Consider the following 20,187-nt stretch of genomic DNA (forward strand, 5'->3'; position numbering starts at 1 on the left):
GTTTTTTAGACTTTGGAGCTGCAGTCTTATTTGGTTTAGTCTGTATAAAGTTTAGAAGCAATTGATTAAAAATTGTTAGTTGTATTGATAATTGCAGAACATTAGCTTCACAGTATATTTTATATGTGGACATGCCGATTTTCAGATTATAATTACCACTGTGCAATATTCTATTTTATAACTATCTTTCTATTTCTGATAGGTTTCAGGAGGAGAAGATGAAATTCAACAACTGCAAAAGGCTTTGCTAGATTATCTGGATGAGAACACAGAAACTGATGCATCATTAGTGGTAAATTTCAGCTTTCTGATGTCAAGTGTATATAAAAATAATTTCAGTAACATATACTTAATAAAATTATTTCCAATCATGCATATTAGTGCTTCAGTTAAATTGTCACCCTAACATATACTGTTGTGTTTTCCAAAATATGGTTACTATATTAAACTCACTTAATCTCATTATAAATCTGTGAATTTCACTCTTCTCTATCTATTGTTTTTGGTTTTTGTGTATCTTGCTGTATTTCTCCAGTTTTCTCGGAAGTTTTATATAGCACAGTGGTTCCGTGATACAACTATGGAGACAGAGAAAGCAATTAAATCTCAGAAGGATGAGGATTCATCTGAAGGAACTCATCATGCAAAAGATGTTGAGACCACAGGACAAATCATGCATAGAGCGGAAAGTCGCAAGATGTTTCTTCGCAGCATCATTAAAACTGCTCCATCTCAGTTCAGTACATTAAAGTATGTTTCAGCACCACTGATTTCTTTATTAATCATGTATTTTGACATTTTAAAATCATTTTTGATAAACATGTCCTAATTAAAACATCGGATTTGTTGCAGGATGAATTCTGATACTGTGGACTATGAAGATGCATGTTTGATTGTTCGCTACTTGGCCTCTATGAGGCCATTTGCCCAGAGCTTTGATATTTATTTGACACAGGTAAACTGTGCTGGAAGTCTTAGTACAGTGAAACACAGTTGGTTTCTGATTCCGAACACTTTTGTGGTAGTGTGCAATATCTGTTAATTGTTGAGCACAGGTATTTAACAGGCCATGATAACGCCATGTGCTTTCATATTCTGTATTGATGACATAAGTGCTTATATTTCTTTTTCTTGCATGCATTTCATATGTCATATTGTATATACATTATTTTATCTGTCCATGTATGTATATGGCAAAATCATTATCTTAGATGTACACAGTAAAAGGATAATTACAAAGTGTTGAAATCTTTTTTACAGTTTCTGTAAGATGCATTGATCTTAATTTTATTTGAAAATACAAGCCAACTTGGTCAGTTACTTGCAGTGAATGTTACTGTCACTTTGGAAGCCGTTGTTTGACCAGTGTGGTTTTTTTCCCTTTTCTGGGAGAAGAGCAGCAACATGTTGTCACGGTGATATGTTTGAACTCCAGCACTGGTTTAGTAATTTAGTTTGGTTTAGGTTGTGTTACTTATTGATCTGCATACAGAGCCATTCTTAAAATTAGAGTGACCAAATCCAACCCTCCTGTTGAAAGAACCACGGTGAAAGCCACAACCAAATGGCAAAAGTAGAGTTTAAAATGAAGGGGCTTGAAGCGGGCATATGGACCCTGTGTAAATCCTGTTTGGACCAGGCTTAGAGATGTAGCAAATCCTAGTAAATATCCATACTCAGGTATCAGTGCCACGGAACATCACTTGCATGCACCTTTTTACTATCTGAGAAGATATATACAATTTTTAATAGACAAATATTCTTATTTATTTAAATCATTTGCATGTTATTCTTCTGCATTTCTTCCTGTTAAACATTGTTTGTTACCTTCCCAAAGCAATTGAATCTTTGTTTTTGTTCTCTTATTAGATTCTGCGTGTACTTGGTGAAAATGCAATTGCTGTTCGAACAAAAGCCATGAAGTGTTTATCTGAGGTTGTTGCTGTAGACCCCAGTATTCTAGCCAGGGTAAAAAAAAAGAAACATCCATCCTGCATATGTGTTCTTCTGTCATGTTTGACAGAAATCTTTATTTTTTATTTTGGACCTGTGTTTGTTTGTTCTTTTTAGCTGGATATGCAACGAGGTGTTCACGGACGGTTAATGGATAACTCCACTAGTGTACGAGAAGCAGCTGTGGAGCTGCTTGGCCGATTTGTGCTCTGTCGTCCTCAGCTTGCTGAGCAGTATTATGACATGCTGATCGAAAGAATATTGGTATGGTGACTTGTGATATTTATGATAAAATAAGTATTTTCAACTGTGTTTATGTGTTTAATAATATGGAATGATGATCCCAAGAGTAAATTATATCTTATTATTTTAATGAGGAGTATCATGCTTTTAAGACAAACCTTGCAAAATGCATCACTTGTTTCCAATGAGGCTTTGTTACATCAAAAGGTAAACATATATAGAAAATTGTACTGCATCAGAACCAGGATTATATTCCTTTTGAGTCCTTTATTAAGTCAGAAGTTAGGTGAAATGAGGAATTTTGGCACTGAGGGCAGTTCAGTAGTGTGGGTGATGAAGAAAGATCTACAACACAGTAATATAAAGTTGCCATTTATAATCCAAAAGAAAAAAAGATAGATAGATCTATTTTGTTTATCTGTGCTATGTTTTAGTGTTTTAAATGGCTTCTTATTAAATTTTTTTTGTATAAAAAGTGGTTTTTGTCTGGATATTCAGATAAAATACAATGTTAATTTGACTGTAAGATAACACTAGCTTTTTTAGCATCCATGTCAGGTTTTTAGTCAAATAAGATTTGCTCTAGTTACATGATAAAATGTGTTTGTGAAGGGGTTTGGAGATGTGCATATGAGCATGCATAAAGCCATTCATCCTGACATTCAGATTAAACAGGTTTTGAATAAAGTAATATGAAATTAAGCTCCTAATCCTTCTTAGACGAAGCCTAGGAGATTTGCTGCATGTATATTATCCATAAGCTTAATTCAAAGACTTCTGAAGCATTACAGTCCAGATCTACAAAGGATCTTGTGTGTTACAACAAAGTAGCTAAAGGATCATCACATCTAACTTGTAAGCTCTTGAATTAAGAAGTGGAATTATACATTTGCAACATCATGAGCTCTTAGGCTATAAATGGAGGAAACATTTCAGTGTTCTGGGGACTCAACTAGAACCTTTAGAATTGTTACAAATAAAGCGGTACAAGTTATGCTGACCTTTTGTATAAATGCACTCCAGAATATTTAGCTGCCTTTCCTAAATACATTTTGCAGGTCAGATTGGGTGATCTTCAAATATTAATTTATATAGTACATAAATTAATTAATATTATTTTTTTCAAAAGCATAATGCATTTCTCCTCACAGGATACTGGTATCAGTGTCAGAAAGAGAGTCATAAAGATACTTAGGGATATCTGCATTGAACAACCAACATTTCCCAAAATTACAGAGATGTGTGTGAAAATGATTCGGAGAGTCAATGATGAAGAAGGCATCAAGGTAGAATGAAACATATCCTTCAGGATTTTAATTATCATATTGTGTTTATATATTTTGACCAAAAAAAAAATCAAAAAAGTATTTCATTGATACTTTGTAATTTTTATTATTTTTATTTATTTTGAGAGCAAATATCTTTCTCCATTACTGTCTGACTTGGTTTTCTTTTATTTTCTTCAAGTTCTTGCTGACTATCAAAAGATTTCTAAAAGTTATTGTCTAGAGGTTTTTTTTCTTCTTCTTGCAAGTGTTGTTTCTGGTATTTCTCTTTTCTAACAAGTAAAATTGGCATATAAACCTCCTTTCTGCAAGCAAAATAAACTTTGTAAGTTCTGCATATAAAAATTATAAAGTATTCATCTGTGCTAATTTTCCATTCATTCTGAATATTTAATGAATCAGATATTCCTCCTAAAATGTTACTTATGCGATCATATTCTACTCTTTGTGCAATGTATATGCAGAAGGGCATAAAACTAACATTATTTATTGAATCATAAAAGTGACACTGATGTTTTTTGTTAGCAAAAATAATTTTAAAATTGCTGGGTAATTAAGAATACACTTGAAATTATTTTGTATCACATTTTCAGTGGGATTTGAAATCTGCAACTTTAAAGCTGCAGCATATATTTTTACCACTTGAGATACGTTAATGCCAAGTGGCTTTCAGAGAAGACTGTTAATCAAGATGTAGATGAACACCAGGATCCAAGGTGCTGCTTGCAAAGGAGGATGATCTTCTCTCTACTCCTTTCCTTTGCCTTTCCAAAAACCTCAGAAAGATGAGGCAGTATCTGCAATGTATTTTTTTTATGCCTCCATGGATGAGGAACATTTCTTACAACCATATGCTTTATAAGTAATTCAGGAATAATTAGTTCACTTTCATTCTGTTCCATCTTTTCCTCCATCCAAAAACACTGGAAGGGAACTGACTTTCTATGTTTGAGTAGGGAGACTTGGCTTCTCTGGCTTCTCTCTCTCCCCCACCTTGTCACAACTGTTCTTAAAATGCCAAAGTAATCTACACTTACTGCTAATTCTGATGTAGAAATTGTAATCTTGTGTTCAGTTGTCGGTTTCTCAGGGTACTATGTCTTCCTGAGGAATGCAAATTAGTACAGGTAAGTGCTAACTCCATTTTCTGTAGAATCAGTTCCAAGTGATCATTTTAGTAAAGCTTGCTTAGAGGCCAGTATAATTGCTGTAATAGTAGATCTGGATCTGTCTCTGATAATATTCTCTACAACAGTCTCACTTAGATTGAATAATTCCTTACGTAATGATATGTATCATCAACAAATCTGTTGTATGGATGTATTAGGAATAATGCCTACATGACAAGATAAGCTAATTTATTTCTGCTAATACTTTTTGTTTCCTTCAGAAATTAGTAAATGAGACATTCCAGAAACTCTGGTTTACTCCAACTCCACACCATGACAAAGCAGCAATGACCAGGAAAATACTAAACATCACGGATGTGGTATGTTAAAAAAATTTGAATTAGGTTGCCTGCAGAATTTGATTATGCTTTTAGTATCTTTGAACTATTGTCTGTAGTCTTTTAAATTACTTGGATATTTTTTGTATTCTGTTAGGTTGGTGCAAAAGTAATTGTGGATTTGGACAATGAATTTTAAAACATTAAACTAGGCTCAAACACATCTTTATTAATCAAAATAGGAACCATTACAATCAACACATTTTTGCCAACGAGAAATGAGTTTGTTTATTCCTGTAGTGTTCAAATCTGTGATTCGGGATTCGACGAACTCTTGGAAAGCATTTTCTGCATCCCACTGGTTGTGGAAGCATTTTCCCTGCAAAAAGTTGTTGAGATGCTTGAAGAAGTGGCAGCTGGTTGTAGAGAGGTCAGGTGAATATGGTGGATGCGGCAAAACTTCGTAGCCTAATTCATTCCACTTTGGAAGCACTGGTTGTGCAGTGTGCATTTGGGCATTGTGGAGAAGAATTGGGCCCTTTCTGTTGACCAGTGCCGGCTGCAGGCATTGCAGTTTGCAGTGCATCTCATCGATTTGCTGAGCATCCTTCTCAGATGGAATGGTTTCTCTGGGATTCAGAAAGCTGTGGTGGATCAGACTGGCAGCAGACCACCAAACAGTAACCATGACCTTCTTTGGGTGCAAGATTGGCTTTGGGAACTGCTTTGGAGGTTCTTCTCAGTCCAACCACTGAGCTGGTTGTTGCTGGTTGTCCTATAAAATCCACTTTTCGGCGCACATCACAATCTGATGGAGAAATGGTTTGTTGTTGTTGCGTAGAATAAGAGAAGATGATACTTCAAAATGATGATTTTTTGGATTTTTGGTCCACCCGTGAGGCACCCACTTCTCGAGCTTTTTCACATTTCCTTTTTGTATAACATCATTTCCATAGTCTAAAATAAATATAAAATAAACAGCAAGTAGTAAGTCAGTAGCAAAAAAAAAAACATAAAGCAAGAAAAGCACGTTAAAATGATGTATAACCTAACCACATTTGTTTAAGAATGCATTCCAATATCAAATGGCAAATTTCAACAATAAAAAAATGCAATTCCTTTTGCACCAACCTAATAATTATCAGATGGTTTTCTTTATATGTCTCTTGACATTGAATATATACTAGAATTATTCATCTGATGGTACAGGCTGTAAGAAACTTTAAATGCTCACTAATCTGCTGGCAATGATAACTGAGACCACCTTATATTCAGGTTGTCTAAAATACTTGTTCAGTTAAAACACAACAAATTTGTGTTATATTTAACATTTTCCAGGAAGTACTAGTAGCAGCATATCATAAAGTCTAACTTAGAAGTTATCTTTTAAAAGAAAAATTTCCTCAGTTGATAACATTTATATTGGAAGGTTAATAAGCTGTTTTAACAAATACAGGGTTATGTTCTCACCTAGGGTAAACTAGTATCTGCGTAATTTTATCTACTTTTTAGGAGCAGCAAATTAAATAGTATGTCTCAAGAAAAATCTGTTTCAAATAAAATGCTTCTACATTTGTAGTGCAAATGTGTTGTGTAAAACCACTGTGCTGAGAAGGTATTTTAATATCAATTATACCAAGATGTAAATATCAAATAAAAGTACTCACTCACTACTTAAAATTACGGGTTAAAACTCCATCCAGCTTTTCAGTATTTTTACTAAACAATAGTGTAGTGTGCATTTTTCCAGACTGAGAATTTGGTTGATTTGACTTCAGTTTAATTCTCAGTTTTCCTGTCAGTTCTATTTTGGAGCACCTGTGAACTGTTCCTGATATATGATGCCAGTGAAGGCTTAGTTTGTTTATATAAAAATTTGTATATGCATGTATGTTGCTTTTTCCATGTGAGACACGGAACCTGACACACCAATGTGATGTTCACAGAGTTCACTTTATTGTCGGACCGGGCTAGCTTTATACCAAAGCTGCCCTGTCCACGCGCCTTGCAACAATGTGATTGGTTGTAACTCGTGCTATACAATAACGCGATAGGCTGCACGTACTGTCCACATGCTCTGCACGCGTGTGTCCGGCGATTGCTCATTCATTGTTACCTTCTAATGGTGCTCCTTTAGTTTCTTTTGTCTCTGGCTTCACCTCTCAGCCAGGCTGATCACAACCCCATCCCCCCGGGGCAGGTGGGGGGCTCTGCCACTACACATGTATATACCCACACATGTTCATTTTTAATGTCAGGCTTTCATTTGTGCTTTAATCTGTACAAAATGTTTTACTACAAAACCAAAATTTGGTTTATGTTAGAGCCAGCAATCTCCAGTAAAATGTGTATGACTTGTGTTGTATGGGATACAAATTCTGGGATCACTTAAATGGTGAGAACTATTTTTCAAATGCATAAGACAGTTTCTGATCTCCAAATATATTGTACTGAACGTATATGAAAACATATCTATGCATGTTTACTGATCTTTTAAGATGACATCTGTACTGAAGTATTTTTTCTTCAGATGCCTTTCTTAATCAGTTTATTCTCAAAACTATTTTTAGGTTGCAGCTTGTAGAGATACAGGGTATGATTGGTTTGAACAGCTTCTTCAAAATGTAAGTAATGAATTTTTAATGTATGGCACAATCACTGTAAAAATTTTAACATTTCTTTCGGTACTAAAATACATTGAAGGGAGACTCCAAGAGCAGTGCTTTACAGTAGACAAATTCAATTCATGCCCTATAAACATCTGACCTTTTTAAAAATCTTCATTAGTGTAATTTTCTTTGTCTCCAACAGTAGTTTCTTTCTTTCGATATGATCTGTTTTAAAAATACTTCACTTTTTGTTTTGGGGAGATTTTTTGTTTATTTGTTTTTAATTTCATGGTGTTTTCGATGAGTGACGTAACATGAAGTCTACAGCTAAGATACTTAATTCCAAAATGAGACCTCTAGTGTAACGTAGATTTTTTTAAAGTGGTAGATAAGTGTATTTTCCCATCCAATATATTTGTTACACAGTTTATAGAAGCAGTGAATTTTCAGTGTATAGCTGACTTCTACATTATATTTTACTCTGATTTTTTTAAGAAATGAGCTTGCTTTGTTTCTCTCTCTTAGCCTGTGTTATCTTTCTCCTCTACAACTTGTATGTGTTTGTTAATTTTCAAGCAAAAATAACAAAAGCATGTATGGAGGAATTAGCCGTCTCCAAAGATTTTACTTTAGCTTGGGGTGCCATGAAAATAGGTAGCCAAGTAAACCAAAGTGCCTCTTCATGCCTGTACTAGAGAAAAAGCTATGGTATGGGCTCTATTAAATTAACTGGTTAAAATGTTCATAGAACTGTTTCATCTTAGTTTGATATTTTTGCTTAGTGTCAAAAACAACATTCCTTTTGAATTTGCTTTTTGGTTTTTTTCTAAGCATTTTAAAAAGCCTTTTAGCTCCTATTTAGTTACTGCTGGCAAGTATGACTACATTATTGTTTTCTGCATTATTTCATTAAGCGCAATGTTAGCTTTTATCCAATTGCAAAAATCAGTACTGTTCTGTCTTTTTGTCGCAGTTAATTTTACTTTACTTCTCTTGCTTTTTTTTGTGTAGTTTTGTTTGTTTGGGGGTTTTTTGTTTTGTTTTTGGTTGGTTGGTTGGTTTTTTACTTCCCTTAACTTTTTCTTCACCATGTAACTTTTATGGAGAAGTTAAATGCTTTTGTAGTGCAAAATCCTTGTGTATCTGTAGTAATTGTTATAAACCCAACATGTATCCAGTGTAAATGAATGCACCCTTAATACTAAATCATTTTCTGTTTCATCTGCTATAGCTGTTGAAGTCAGAAGAGGATGCCACATATAAACCTGTGAAGAAAGCCTGTACTCAACTTGTTGACAATTTGGTTGAGCACATTCTTAAATATGAGGAATCCTTATCAGGTAATATTGTTTACAACATATTAGCTCCTTTGAATTTTATATTGTACTCTAACAGTAGTAGATCAAATTACTATTGCAAAAAGTTACTGTTACAGAATTCTTATTACGAAACCGATGGTAATGAATTATTGCATTTAAGTTCATTATGAACTTTTGAGCACTGTATAATAATAAAGCTTCCCCTAATTTTCTCTAGCTAACCACAATAATAGAACTACTTTAAAAATAGCTTGTTCAAATGTTTAGAGCACTAAAAACAAAACAAAACAAATGTGGCAAGCTTTATTTGCATTAATATGTTCTACAGTTGTAATCAGAATCATTGGCTGAGTCAGTGTACAGTAAGTAGTTTAAAAACTAGTGATGTCTTTGAAGCATCTTTGCTTCTTATTTCACATATTTTGTGATTACATGCAAATGTTAACACATTATGTTCTCATGTCTAATCTAATAAGAATATTCTGTACTGATCTTGAAAGATATGAAAGAGATATTCATATGATGTTTTGGACATATGTTTTTCATTGCTCAAACATTACTTTGTGTATTTCCTATTTTTTTGCAGATTCTGACAACAAAGGTGTGAATTCTGGTCGCTTGGTTGCTTGCATAACCACTTTGTTCTTATTCAGCAAAATCAGGCCCCAGCTAATGATCAAACATGCCATGACCATGCAGCCGTACCTGACCACTAAATGTAGTGTAAGTAGAGAAAATTAGAGAATCAGTCTTTTTCTTTTTTTTTTTCCCTAGATAATTAAGTATGGAAATTAATGGCTGTCTTGTATGCTTGATGAAATTGAAGGCAGGAAAAGAGAAATGAAAATTATGTTTCTGTTTCATGAGCATCATACCTTCTGAAAATATTAGGTCCTTTTGATGATCTCTCTAGCTTCTAAGATGCTGTTCCTCACCCTCTACCTCCACATTTTACAGCTAAATGAGACTGAAACTTCTGCTGCGTCTTTCTCTTGAGGACTAAACCCCAGTTTTTCACCTGTTATGAAATAACTTCTTAAATTTTTTTGGTTTATAGTCACAGTCTTAAAAGTAGTTAAGATTTAACATATGAATCTTAAGACTAAAGGTATGGTTCCATAAACAGAGTGATCTAACATATAGAAAATATCAGAAGGAAAATGTCCTGCTTTATCCTCTTCAGCACTTCACCTCTCACTTCCCTAGCTCTTGAGTTTTTGTATTCCCCTGTAAGACAGTTTAGCTCACAAAAATGGTAGAGACCTATAATGTTGAACCCCCCATTCCTGTAAAATGGCCCCCCTCCTCTGAAACATTGTGTTGCTTTCTGCCATTTTGATTAGTACAGTTGGCTCAGTGATAGTTGTGATGAACCCCTGATCTGGCAGAAGGAGCAGGGCAGGATCATGCATCCATGGCTCAAGGAAGAGCTTGGCTGAGTGGGTGGCAGCAATCCATTACATTAGGTCAGCTGCCCAGGGAAGGGCAGGCTTGAGAATACTTACCAGATTAGCTTGTAGGTAAAGCCTACCATTTCACAGGTTTAGCCCTGGAGCATTCTCTAGGCACATCTACAACAGACTTTTGGAGCTGCTTCTGATCAGTCGGATCAGAATAATCAGGTTATCTGATTATTTACTTGCTGCAACATCTCTTTCGTGCATTACATAAGTTTTGTACTTATACAGGTCGAGATGAATAGTAGAATTACTACTTTCAGCTCATATGTTAAATAACTTGATAGTAGCATTTGGAAATTATCCTATCATGATTAGTGAGCTTGATTTGTCAAAAAAATAAATTTCTAGCAAGATGTATATTTAATATATAAATGTTTTCCATAGATTCCTCACAATACATATACAGTCATGATAATGCAAACCAGTAGTCATTTCTATATTAGTGTGTGTTATTATCGATATTGTTTAAGCCACATTCAGCCATTGCACAACTTCATTTCTAGCAAATACATGATGCTAGGTATTGTGTGTTCTCTAGTGTGCATGTGTCAGGAAGAGTTCCTAGATTTATTGTAAGACTCCAAAAAATTATCAAGACCAAGTTTTGAGGTCTGTCACAGCCTTGATGAGAGGTGAAGTTCTGCTTCTACATTTTTTTTCCAGAAACTCTAGAAACCAAGAACTTGCTTTCAAAATAATATGTAATTTAGAAGCATATGTAAACTATATAAATATTCTTTTAAATCTTTATCAAATATCTTACTTAAGATACATAATTGTATTATACTATTATGTAATTGTATTATATACATATGTAATTGTATTATATTTATATGTATTATGTAATGTTAATACATATGTATTGCATAATACATATTAATAATACTTAGCTTATTGGTAACACAGCCAGAACTGTTAAATGCTATAAATACTGTTGTTTCAGACCCAGAATGATTTCATGGTGATCTGCAATGTTGCAAAAATCTTAGAACTTGTAGTGCCACTAATGGAGCACCCAAGTGAGACCTTTCTTGCCACTATTGAGGAGGACCTCATGAAACTCATCATCAAATATGGCATGACAGTAAGCTTTTAATTGCTACTATTCAGTTGATTCCATTTCACATTGCGAAATATATATTTTCATTTTAAACAAATTCTGTCTTTGTTATGAAGATAAATTTTGAGCCATGAAAACACAATGTTCTTAGTTTACTGATGTTTGTATGTGTTGTTATGTTTTAACAATTATAAGTTTGGGTGGATTTTCACAGCAGTCTAGCAGATGGACATTACATCTGTTAGATCATTAGTTTTAGTTCTACATAGCATTTTCCTACATAACTTCACAAAAATCTCAGTTTTAACTTCTAAATATATAACTCATTTGTTCTTTCTTGATCCTAGGTTGTTCAGCATTGTGTGAGCTGTCTTGGGGCTGTTGTGAACAAGGTCACCCAGAACTATAAATTTGTGTGGGCTTGTTTTAACAGATACTATGGTAAGTAAAATCACAACATGTAATTGTCACTCTTCAGTTTTGGCTACAAGTCTTGTTTTAGGGATACACCATGATTAAATACCATGATCAAAACTTTTATCTTACTGTAGGTGCACTTTCAAAATTAAAAACTCAACACCAAGAAGACCCCAACAGTACAATACTTACTGCTAATAAACCAGCACTCCTTAGATCACTTTTCACTGTTGGAGCACTGTGTCGGCATTTTGATTTTGATCAGGAAGACTTTAAGGGCAACAGTAAGGTAAAATAAATTGTATTTATTCTCTGCATCTTATGTATATTGAATGCTCCTCTTCAATTTGAAAGCATGGTATTCCTAGTCCCTCAAAGCTATGTATTTTTTTCATAATGCATAAAATATAGCTTTTTGATTTGTAAACACCTGGTTTTGCAAAGGCCATGCAGTATGATTGTGTTCCTCCTTTTTGACATTTATGCTTTTATAAGATATTAAAAACATCTGTTTCATCTTCAAATAGCTATTATTTTTGTTTTCATTTTCTCAGGTTAACATTAAGGATAAAGTACTTGAACTGCTAATGTATTTTACAAAGCATTCAGATGAAGAAGTACAGACAAAAGCCATTATTGGCCTTGGTAAGAAATATTAATAGTTTTTATAATTCTACTATAGTAAAAATCCATGCATTTCAGCAGGAATTTGTTTATTTGTGTAGTGGCAGGGGAGTTTGTTTAAAATCAAAGTTCACTGCATGTTTTATTTGAGAACTGGCTATAGAAATGTAGTCAAAGGGATACTTTGAAGTTGCATATTTCTGCAACAGAGTGGATGCTTTTGATAGCAAATGCCTTTTTGATGTGTGACCAAGTCTTAAAAAGCATCAGGTTTCCAAATTAATGGAGGTGTTATTTATTCCCCACATGCAAGTATATTGTAACTACAATTTTTCTTTTTTCTTTTTTCTTTTTTCCTTTTTTTTTTTTTTTTTCCCAGTTCACAAGGTGTGGTTAAAAAATAACTAGAAAAAATGCTGGAAAACCTTTGAGAATTTTAAGTGGAGGGGCAGGTATTCCACAGGAGTCAAGGGAACTCTGGCAGTTTATACCAACTGGGGGATGCTCTGTGAGTTTTCACAAGGCACTGATATGTTGTCATAGTCTAAATATTACAGTTTGGTTTGGGATTTTGTCAGTATTTCAGTTTTAAATAGATTCTTTATCTGAAGGCATTAATATGGTATCTCAGTGACTTGCAGTAGTGCATGAACTGCCATTGAGTGGTTTATATCATGTTCATCCTCTGCTCAAGGACCAAAATTGTACATGTGAGAGAATCTTGTTTGGGCAGATAAGCCTTGGTTTCTGGAAGAGTTCAGTTCATGGTTATAGAATCATAGAATCATTTTGTTTGGAAGAGACCATCAGGATCAAGTCCAACCATAACCTATCCTAACTCTAGCACTAAACCATGTCCCGAAGAACCTCATCTAAACACCTTTTAAACACCTCCAGGGATGGCAACTCTACCACTTCCCTGAGCAGCCTATTCCAATGCCTGACAACCCTTTCCGTGAAGAATTTTTTCCTAATATCCAATCTATACCTCCCCTGGTGCAACTTGAGGCCATTTCTTTTCGTCCTATCCCTTGCTACTTGGGAGAAGAGACCAACACCCTTCATGCTACAACCTCCTTTCAGGTCATTGTAGACAGCAGTAAGGTCTCCCCTCAGCCTCCTTTTCTCCAGGCTGAACAGCCCCAGTTCCCTCAGCTGCTCCTCATCAGACTTGTGCTCCAGACCCTTCACCAGCTTTGTCAGTCTCCTCTGCACTCTCTCTGGTACCTCAATATCCTTCTTATGATGAGGAGCCCATAACTGAACACAGTATTCAAGGGGAGGCCTCACCAGTGCCGAGTACAGTGGCACAATCACTTCCCTAGTCCTGCTGGACACACAAACTACTCCTGATCTGGACACACTATTCCTGATACAAGGCAGGATGCCGTTGGCCTTTTTGGCCACCTGAGCACACTGCTGGGCACACTGCTGGCTCGTATTCAGATCAACACCTCCTGTTGTTATGACCCAAGTGCAGGACCTGGCACTTGGCCTTTTTAAACCTCATACAATTGGCCTCAGCCTAACGATCCAGCCGGTCCAGATCCCTCTGTATGGCCATCCTACCCTCCAGCAGATCAACACTCCCACACAGTATCACAGTATCACAGTATTTTTGGGATTGGAAGGGACCTCAAAAGATCATCTAGTCCAGTCCCCCTGCTGGAGCAGGAACGCCTAGGTGAGGTCGCACAGGAACATGTCCAGGCGGGTTTTGAATGTCTCCAGAGAAGGAGACTCCACAACCTCCCTGGGCAGCCTGTTCCAGTGCTCTGTCACCCTTACTGAGAAGAAGTTTTTTCTCAAATTTAAGTGGAACCTCTTGTGTTCCAGCTTGATCCCATTACCCCTTGTCCTATCATTGTTTGCCACCGAGAAGAGCCTGGCTCCATCCTCGTGGCACTCACCCTTTAAATACTTATAAGCATTAATAAGGTCACCCCTCAGTCTCCTCCAAACTAAAGAGACCCAGCTCCCTCGGCCTTTCCTCATAAGGGAGGTGCTCCACTCCCTTAATCATCTTTGTTGCCCTACGCTGGACCCTCTCCAGCAGTTCCCTGTCCTTCTTGAACTGAGGGACCCAGAACTGGACACAATATTCCAGATGTGGTCTCACCAGGGCAGAGTAGAGGGGAAGGAGGACCTCTCTTGATCTACTAACCACCCCCCTTCTAATACACTCCAGGATGCCATTGGCCTTCCTGGCCACAAGGGCACAGTGCTGGCTCATGGTCATCCTGTTGTCCACCAGGACCCCCAGGTCCCTTTCCCCTACACTGCTCTCTAATATGTAATTTCCCAACCTATACTGGAACCTGGGGTTGTTCCTGCCCAGATGCAGGACTCTACACTTTCCCTTGTTAAATTTCATTAGGTTATTCCCCGCCCAACTCTCCAGTTTGTCCAGGTCCCGCTGGATGGCAGCACAGCCTTCTGGCGTGTCAGACACTCCTCCCAGCTTAGTGTCATCAGCAAACTTGCTGATAGTACACTCTATTCCCTCGTCTAAATCGTTAATGAATATATTGAATAATAGTGGCCCCAGTACTGACCCCTGAGGCACTCCACTAGATACTGGCCTCCAACTAGACTCCACACCACTGACTACCACTCTCTGGCTTCTCTCCTTAAGCCAGTTTGCAACCCACCTCACTACTCTATTGTCTAGACCACACCTCCTCAACTTAGCTGTGAGGATGTTGTGGGAGACTGTGTCAAAGGCTTTACTGAAGTCAAGGTAGACCACATCCACTGCTCCGCCATCATCGATCCACCTTGTTACATTCTCATAAAAGGCTATGAGGTTGGTCAAGCATGACTTCCCCTTGGTAAAGCCATGCTGACTGCCCCTAATAACTCTCTCATCCTTGATATGCCTTGAGATGGCACCAAGGATAAGCTGTTCCATTACTTTCCCAGGGACAGAGGTGAGGCTGACCGGTCTATAATTACCCGGGTCCTCCTTCTTGCCCTTTTTGAAGGCTGGAGTGACATTTGCTTTCCTCCAATCCTCGGGCACCTCTCCCGTTTCCCAAGACTTGGCAAAGATGATGGAGAGCAGTCCAGCAATGACTTCAGCCAGCTCCCTCAGCACCCGCAGATGCATCCCATCTGGACCCATGGATTTATGGATGTCCAGACTATTTAATTTCTCCCTAACGCAGTCCTCATCGACTAAAGCAAACTCCTCCATTGACCTGGCTTCATCCGGGGTCTCAGGGGTACAGGGCTCCCCAGGACAGCCTCCAGCAGAGTAGACAGAGACAAAGAAGGCATTCAGTAATTCTGCCTTCTCTGTATCTTCTGTCACCAGGGCACCCACCCCATTCATCAGTGGGCCTACATTGCCTCTTGTATTAGTTTTATCCGCTATGTATTTGAAAAAGTTCTTTTTGCTGTCCTTGACCCCTCTCGCCAGCTGTAATTCTAAGGAGGCCTTGGCTATCCTAGCTGCCTTCCTACATCCTCTAACAGCAGCCTTATATTCTTCCCAAGTGGCCAGCCCCTGCTTCCATGACCTGTAAACTCTCCTCTTCTACTTGAGCATACCCAACAGATCCCTATTCAACCACGCAGGCCTCCTGGCTCCCTTCCTTGACTTCCTACGTGTGGGGATGCTCTGATCCTGAGCGTGGAAGAAGCAATCTCTGAATGCAATCCAGCTATCTTGGGCCCCTTTTCCTTCAAGCAGTCTTGCCCATGGGATTTCCCCCAGCAGTTGCTTGAAAAGGCCAAAGTTAGCCCTGCTAAAGTCCAGGGTTGCAATTCTACTTGCTATTCTGTTCCTGCCACACAAGATGCTGAACTCCACCATCTCGTGGTCACTGCAACCCAGGCAGCCCTCAACCTTTACTGCTTCGACCAGATCCTCCTTGTTAGTGAGGATGAGATCCAGCAGTGCACCTCTCCTAGTCGGCTCCTCCACCATCTGCATGAGGAAGTTCTCATCAATGCACTGGAGGAACCTCCTGGACTGTGGCTGGCTGGCTTAGTCCTTCCAGCAAACATCAGGGAAGTTAAAATCCCCCACAAGAACCAGGGCCTGTGACTGTGAGGCCACTCTCAGCTGCCCATAGAAGGCCTCATGAACTTCCTCAGCCTGATCTGGTGGCCTGTAACAGATGCCCACAACAGTGTCACCCCTGCCAGCCTGCCCCTTGATCCTGACCCATACACTCTCAACCCGCTCGTCATGCACTCCTGGGCAGAATTTAGTACATTGTAGTTGCTCTCTCACATAGAGAGCAACTCCACCACGCCTGGCCGGTCTGTCTTTTCTGAAAAAGGCATAGCCATCCATGACCACATTCCAGTCATGTGAACTGTCCCACCATGTTTCTGTAATTGCCACCAGATCATATTCTCCTGACCGAACATAGGATTCTAACTCCTCCTGCTTATTCCCCATGCTGCGTGCATTGGTGTAGAGGCATTTCAGGGAGCGAGCAGAGCACAGCAATTTCTCCCTAGGGGCATAGGAGGCCACCTGGTCCTCATCAGTTTTAGAATGCTGCCCCACTGGGACAAGCCCAGCTACAACCCCATCCCCCTTCGAGCCTAGTTTAAAGCTTTCCAAATGAGCCCAGCTAATTCTTCCCCAGCATCCTTTTGCCCCTACGAGATAAACCTTTCCCGTGTGACACTGTCCAGACTGGTGTCTTATAGAACCAACCATTATCAAAAAATCCAAAGCCCTGCCTGTAGCACCACTCTTGGAGCCAACCATTTAGAGACTGAATTTTCCTATTCCATCCCACATCGTCACTTGAAGATGGAAGGAGTGAAGAGACACAATTTGGTGTCATCTGCAAACTTACTAAGGGTGCACTCAATCCCCTCATCCAGATCATTGATAAAGAGATTAAACAGAACTGGCCCCAATACTGAGCCATGGGGAACACCACTCATGACCGGCCGCCAACTGGACTTGTCTCCGTTCACCACAATTCTTTGGGCCCGGCTCTCCAGCCAGTTCTTTATCCATCGCAGAGTACACCCATCCAGGCCATGAGCTGCCAGCTTCTCCAGGAGAATGCCGTGGGATACGGTGTCAAAGTACACAACATCCACAGCCTTTCCCTCATCTACTAGGTGGGTCACCTTGTCATAGAAGGAGATCAGGTTGGTCAAACAGGACCTGCCTTTCATAGACCCATGTTGACTGGGCCTGATCATATGGTTCTCTTTTAAGTGCCATGTGATGTTACTCAAGATCATCTGCTCCATGACCTTGCCCAGCACCGAGGTTAGACTGACAGGCCTGTAGGGCCTGTAGTTCCCTGGATCATCCCTCCGGCCCTTCTTGTAGATGGGCGTCATGTTATCCAACTTCTATTCAACTGGGACCTCCCCAGTTAGCCAAGATTGATGGTAGATAATGGAAAGTGGCTTAGTGATCACCTCTGCCAGCTCCCTCAGCACTCTTGGGTGTATCCCATCTGGCCCCACAGACGTGTGGGTGTCCAAGTGGTATAGCAGGTCGCTAATCATTTCCCGTGGGATTATTGGGGCTTCGTACTGCTCCCCATCCATGTCTTCTGGCTCAGGGGGCTGGGTACCTGGAGCACAAGTGTTCTGACTATTAAAGACTGAAGCGAAGAAGGCATTTAGTACCTCAGACTTTCCCTCATTCTCTGTCACTATGGCTTAATCTAAAGAAAGTTGTCTCCCATGCATGTGAGCTTGCATTGTGTGGTTTAACTGTGGTCAAGAATTTGCCTCCTTATACTGCTGTTTGGTGGCTTTTTAGATATCCTGTTTCAGTTCTGACTAGGGAGGACTCTGAGGATAAGGACTGAGACTGAATCCTGATTTGATATTCTTTGAGGAAACCATTTCAGACAGCTGAGTAGGATTAATGGCTTTAGAGTTGCCTTTGTTGCAGGAGCAATACTCCAGTGTTCTGGACTAGCTGGAGGTTTTTCTAGGCATTGTATCAAGATGCACAACACTTACTGTAGTCCATTTTAATTTAATTGTCCTCTGCAGAATATTACACATAGGATAGGGGCTGTCTTCCTAACCATAGGCATGATTGCTTTACTCATAGATTCTGAGAATGTTGCATTTGTCAAAAATATTTCTGAATTACAGACTGAACTGTGATCAGTTTAGGGGAAGAGGAGAAAACAGAGGTGGCTTATCAGTAGGCATTCTTCAGATATTTTTTCTCTGCCCATAAGCATGTCAGTCTTTATTTTAATTAAACCTCAGACAACTGTTTTCAATGATATATTAATCTCATCTAAGTACTGGTTCCATTTTGAGGGTAGCTGCTGGATGTACAGAGATGTGGTAGGCAGCGCAAAGTTCTACCTTACAGGCTGGTAATTGAGCCAAGTCGTCAAATCCATTCAACATTTGTGTGCAGCAGCAAGGTAAAAATTACTAACAAGCTAATTCAACATTTATATACAGTGAAGGCTTTCCAATCAGTAATTATTAGTGTGTCCTTTCAGTAAAGACACTCAGCAGTTCTAGCATTTGCTTTGGGATGTATCACTGCAGTTGAGGGATTAAGCTTAACCATATGCTTAATGATTATGGTTATGCTTCTCTTCTATATGTTCACTTGCAAGGCAGATTGAGGATACAAAATTTTGTTAGTAAATTTAACTAAACCTGTAAGTATCTAACAGATAATGTCTTAACCAAGTTCAGTGCTTACTAATAACAGAGTAAAAACAAAGGTATGAAGAGAAGTGGTGTGAGGGCAGCCCCGAGATGTGAAGTCAGTCCTTCAAGGAAACAACAGATGCCTTTTTTCATCTCCTATGACAAATTTTTATGCCAAGTAAGATTTCTTCCCTGCTTACAGGGGATGGAAAAATAAGAATTTCCCTGAGAATACTGGTGGTTTTAGACTCTTTAAAGTAAGTGAATGAAGGAAATAAATAGTTATGGATTGTTACACATGCATGCAAGTGCTTTTCATTTTTAAAATTAACCTTAAGAAATGGATTGGACTTTCTCAGAGGTGGTCAAGTTATAAACATTAATATACACCTGTATAGAGTGGGCAATTATACTACATACTCCAAAGAGGAGAATCATTCTTTTTACTTTCACCTCTTTCCCCTCCATCTCCCCTGCTTTCTCTCTTCTTCCTGTTTTGAGACTGAAATGAGATCTTAAACATACTGAGGTCTTGCCCTAGACTTAGCCTTTACCTACACTGTCTTTTCTGTGTGCACAGAGGCAGTTTAAAAAAACTGACTCTATCTTCCCTTTGTTATAGCCACTTTTATACATTGCTTTTGCATAATTTTATTTGCTTTCATTTTTTCCCCTCATTCTTCTTTTATGTTTATATGTTTTTGGTGAGGTCATTTTGAATCTTAGTTTCCTGTCGTTGTGAAAAATACACTTAATGTCTACTTTTCTCACAGTCTTAAAAAATGAATCAAGTAGTTAAGCATAGTTTAAATTGGGAAATTATGTTCTCATTACTGTTTTTTTTTATGACAGTCTGTAAGAGTTAATTGGCAGCACTTCTAAATCTACATATGGGATCTAAAATGATATATACTGTCACTAATTTAGATCAAAGTTTTTATGAAATAAAGGCTTCCCTGACTAAGAATAACCACTTCTTTGTCAAGGCTAAGGCTGCAGCTAAAAACAATTCTATTATATCTTCCAACATATGTAGTCTTGGGAATGCTTCAGATAGTTTTCAAAAGAAGACCTTAATAGGTGTATGAATAATGACAGTGAGAGGTATAAATTTTATTTACTGTGTTCACTATGTTTATTTCTTTTAAGAT

The 20,187-nt window shown here is 38.2% G+C and overlaps 1 protein-coding gene across 1 annotated transcript in view; it reads left to right on the plus strand.

Annotated features, from left to right (window-relative positions):
- LOC308051434 (nipped-B-like protein) overlaps nucleotides 1-20,187 on the plus strand; it is a 198,798-nt gene that overhangs the window by 167,914 nt on the left and 10,697 nt on the right. Inside the window, exons 26-39 of the mRNA XM_080361861.1 lie at nucleotides 203-292; nucleotides 536-750; nucleotides 853-955; nucleotides 1,870-1,968; nucleotides 2,071-2,217; nucleotides 3,348-3,482; nucleotides 4,873-4,971; nucleotides 7,500-7,553; nucleotides 8,770-8,878; nucleotides 9,444-9,580; nucleotides 11,261-11,401; nucleotides 11,725-11,818; nucleotides 11,929-12,083; nucleotides 12,349-12,439. Coding sequence (XP_080217987.1) covers nucleotides 203-292; nucleotides 536-750; nucleotides 853-955; nucleotides 1,870-1,968; nucleotides 2,071-2,217; nucleotides 3,348-3,482; nucleotides 4,873-4,971; nucleotides 7,500-7,553; nucleotides 8,770-8,878; nucleotides 9,444-9,580; nucleotides 11,261-11,401; nucleotides 11,725-11,818; nucleotides 11,929-12,083; nucleotides 12,349-12,439 — 1,669 coding nt within the window. The remainder of the gene's footprint in view (nucleotides 1-202; nucleotides 293-535; nucleotides 751-852; nucleotides 956-1,869; nucleotides 1,969-2,070; nucleotides 2,218-3,347; nucleotides 3,483-4,872; nucleotides 4,972-7,499; nucleotides 7,554-8,769; nucleotides 8,879-9,443; nucleotides 9,581-11,260; nucleotides 11,402-11,724; nucleotides 11,819-11,928; nucleotides 12,084-12,348; nucleotides 12,440-20,187) is intronic.

Source organism: Nesoenas mayeri (assembly GCF_963082525.1).
Source record: "Nesoenas mayeri genome assembly, chromosome: W".
Lineage (NCBI taxonomy): Eukaryota > Metazoa > Chordata > Aves > Columbiformes > Columbidae > Nesoenas > Nesoenas mayeri.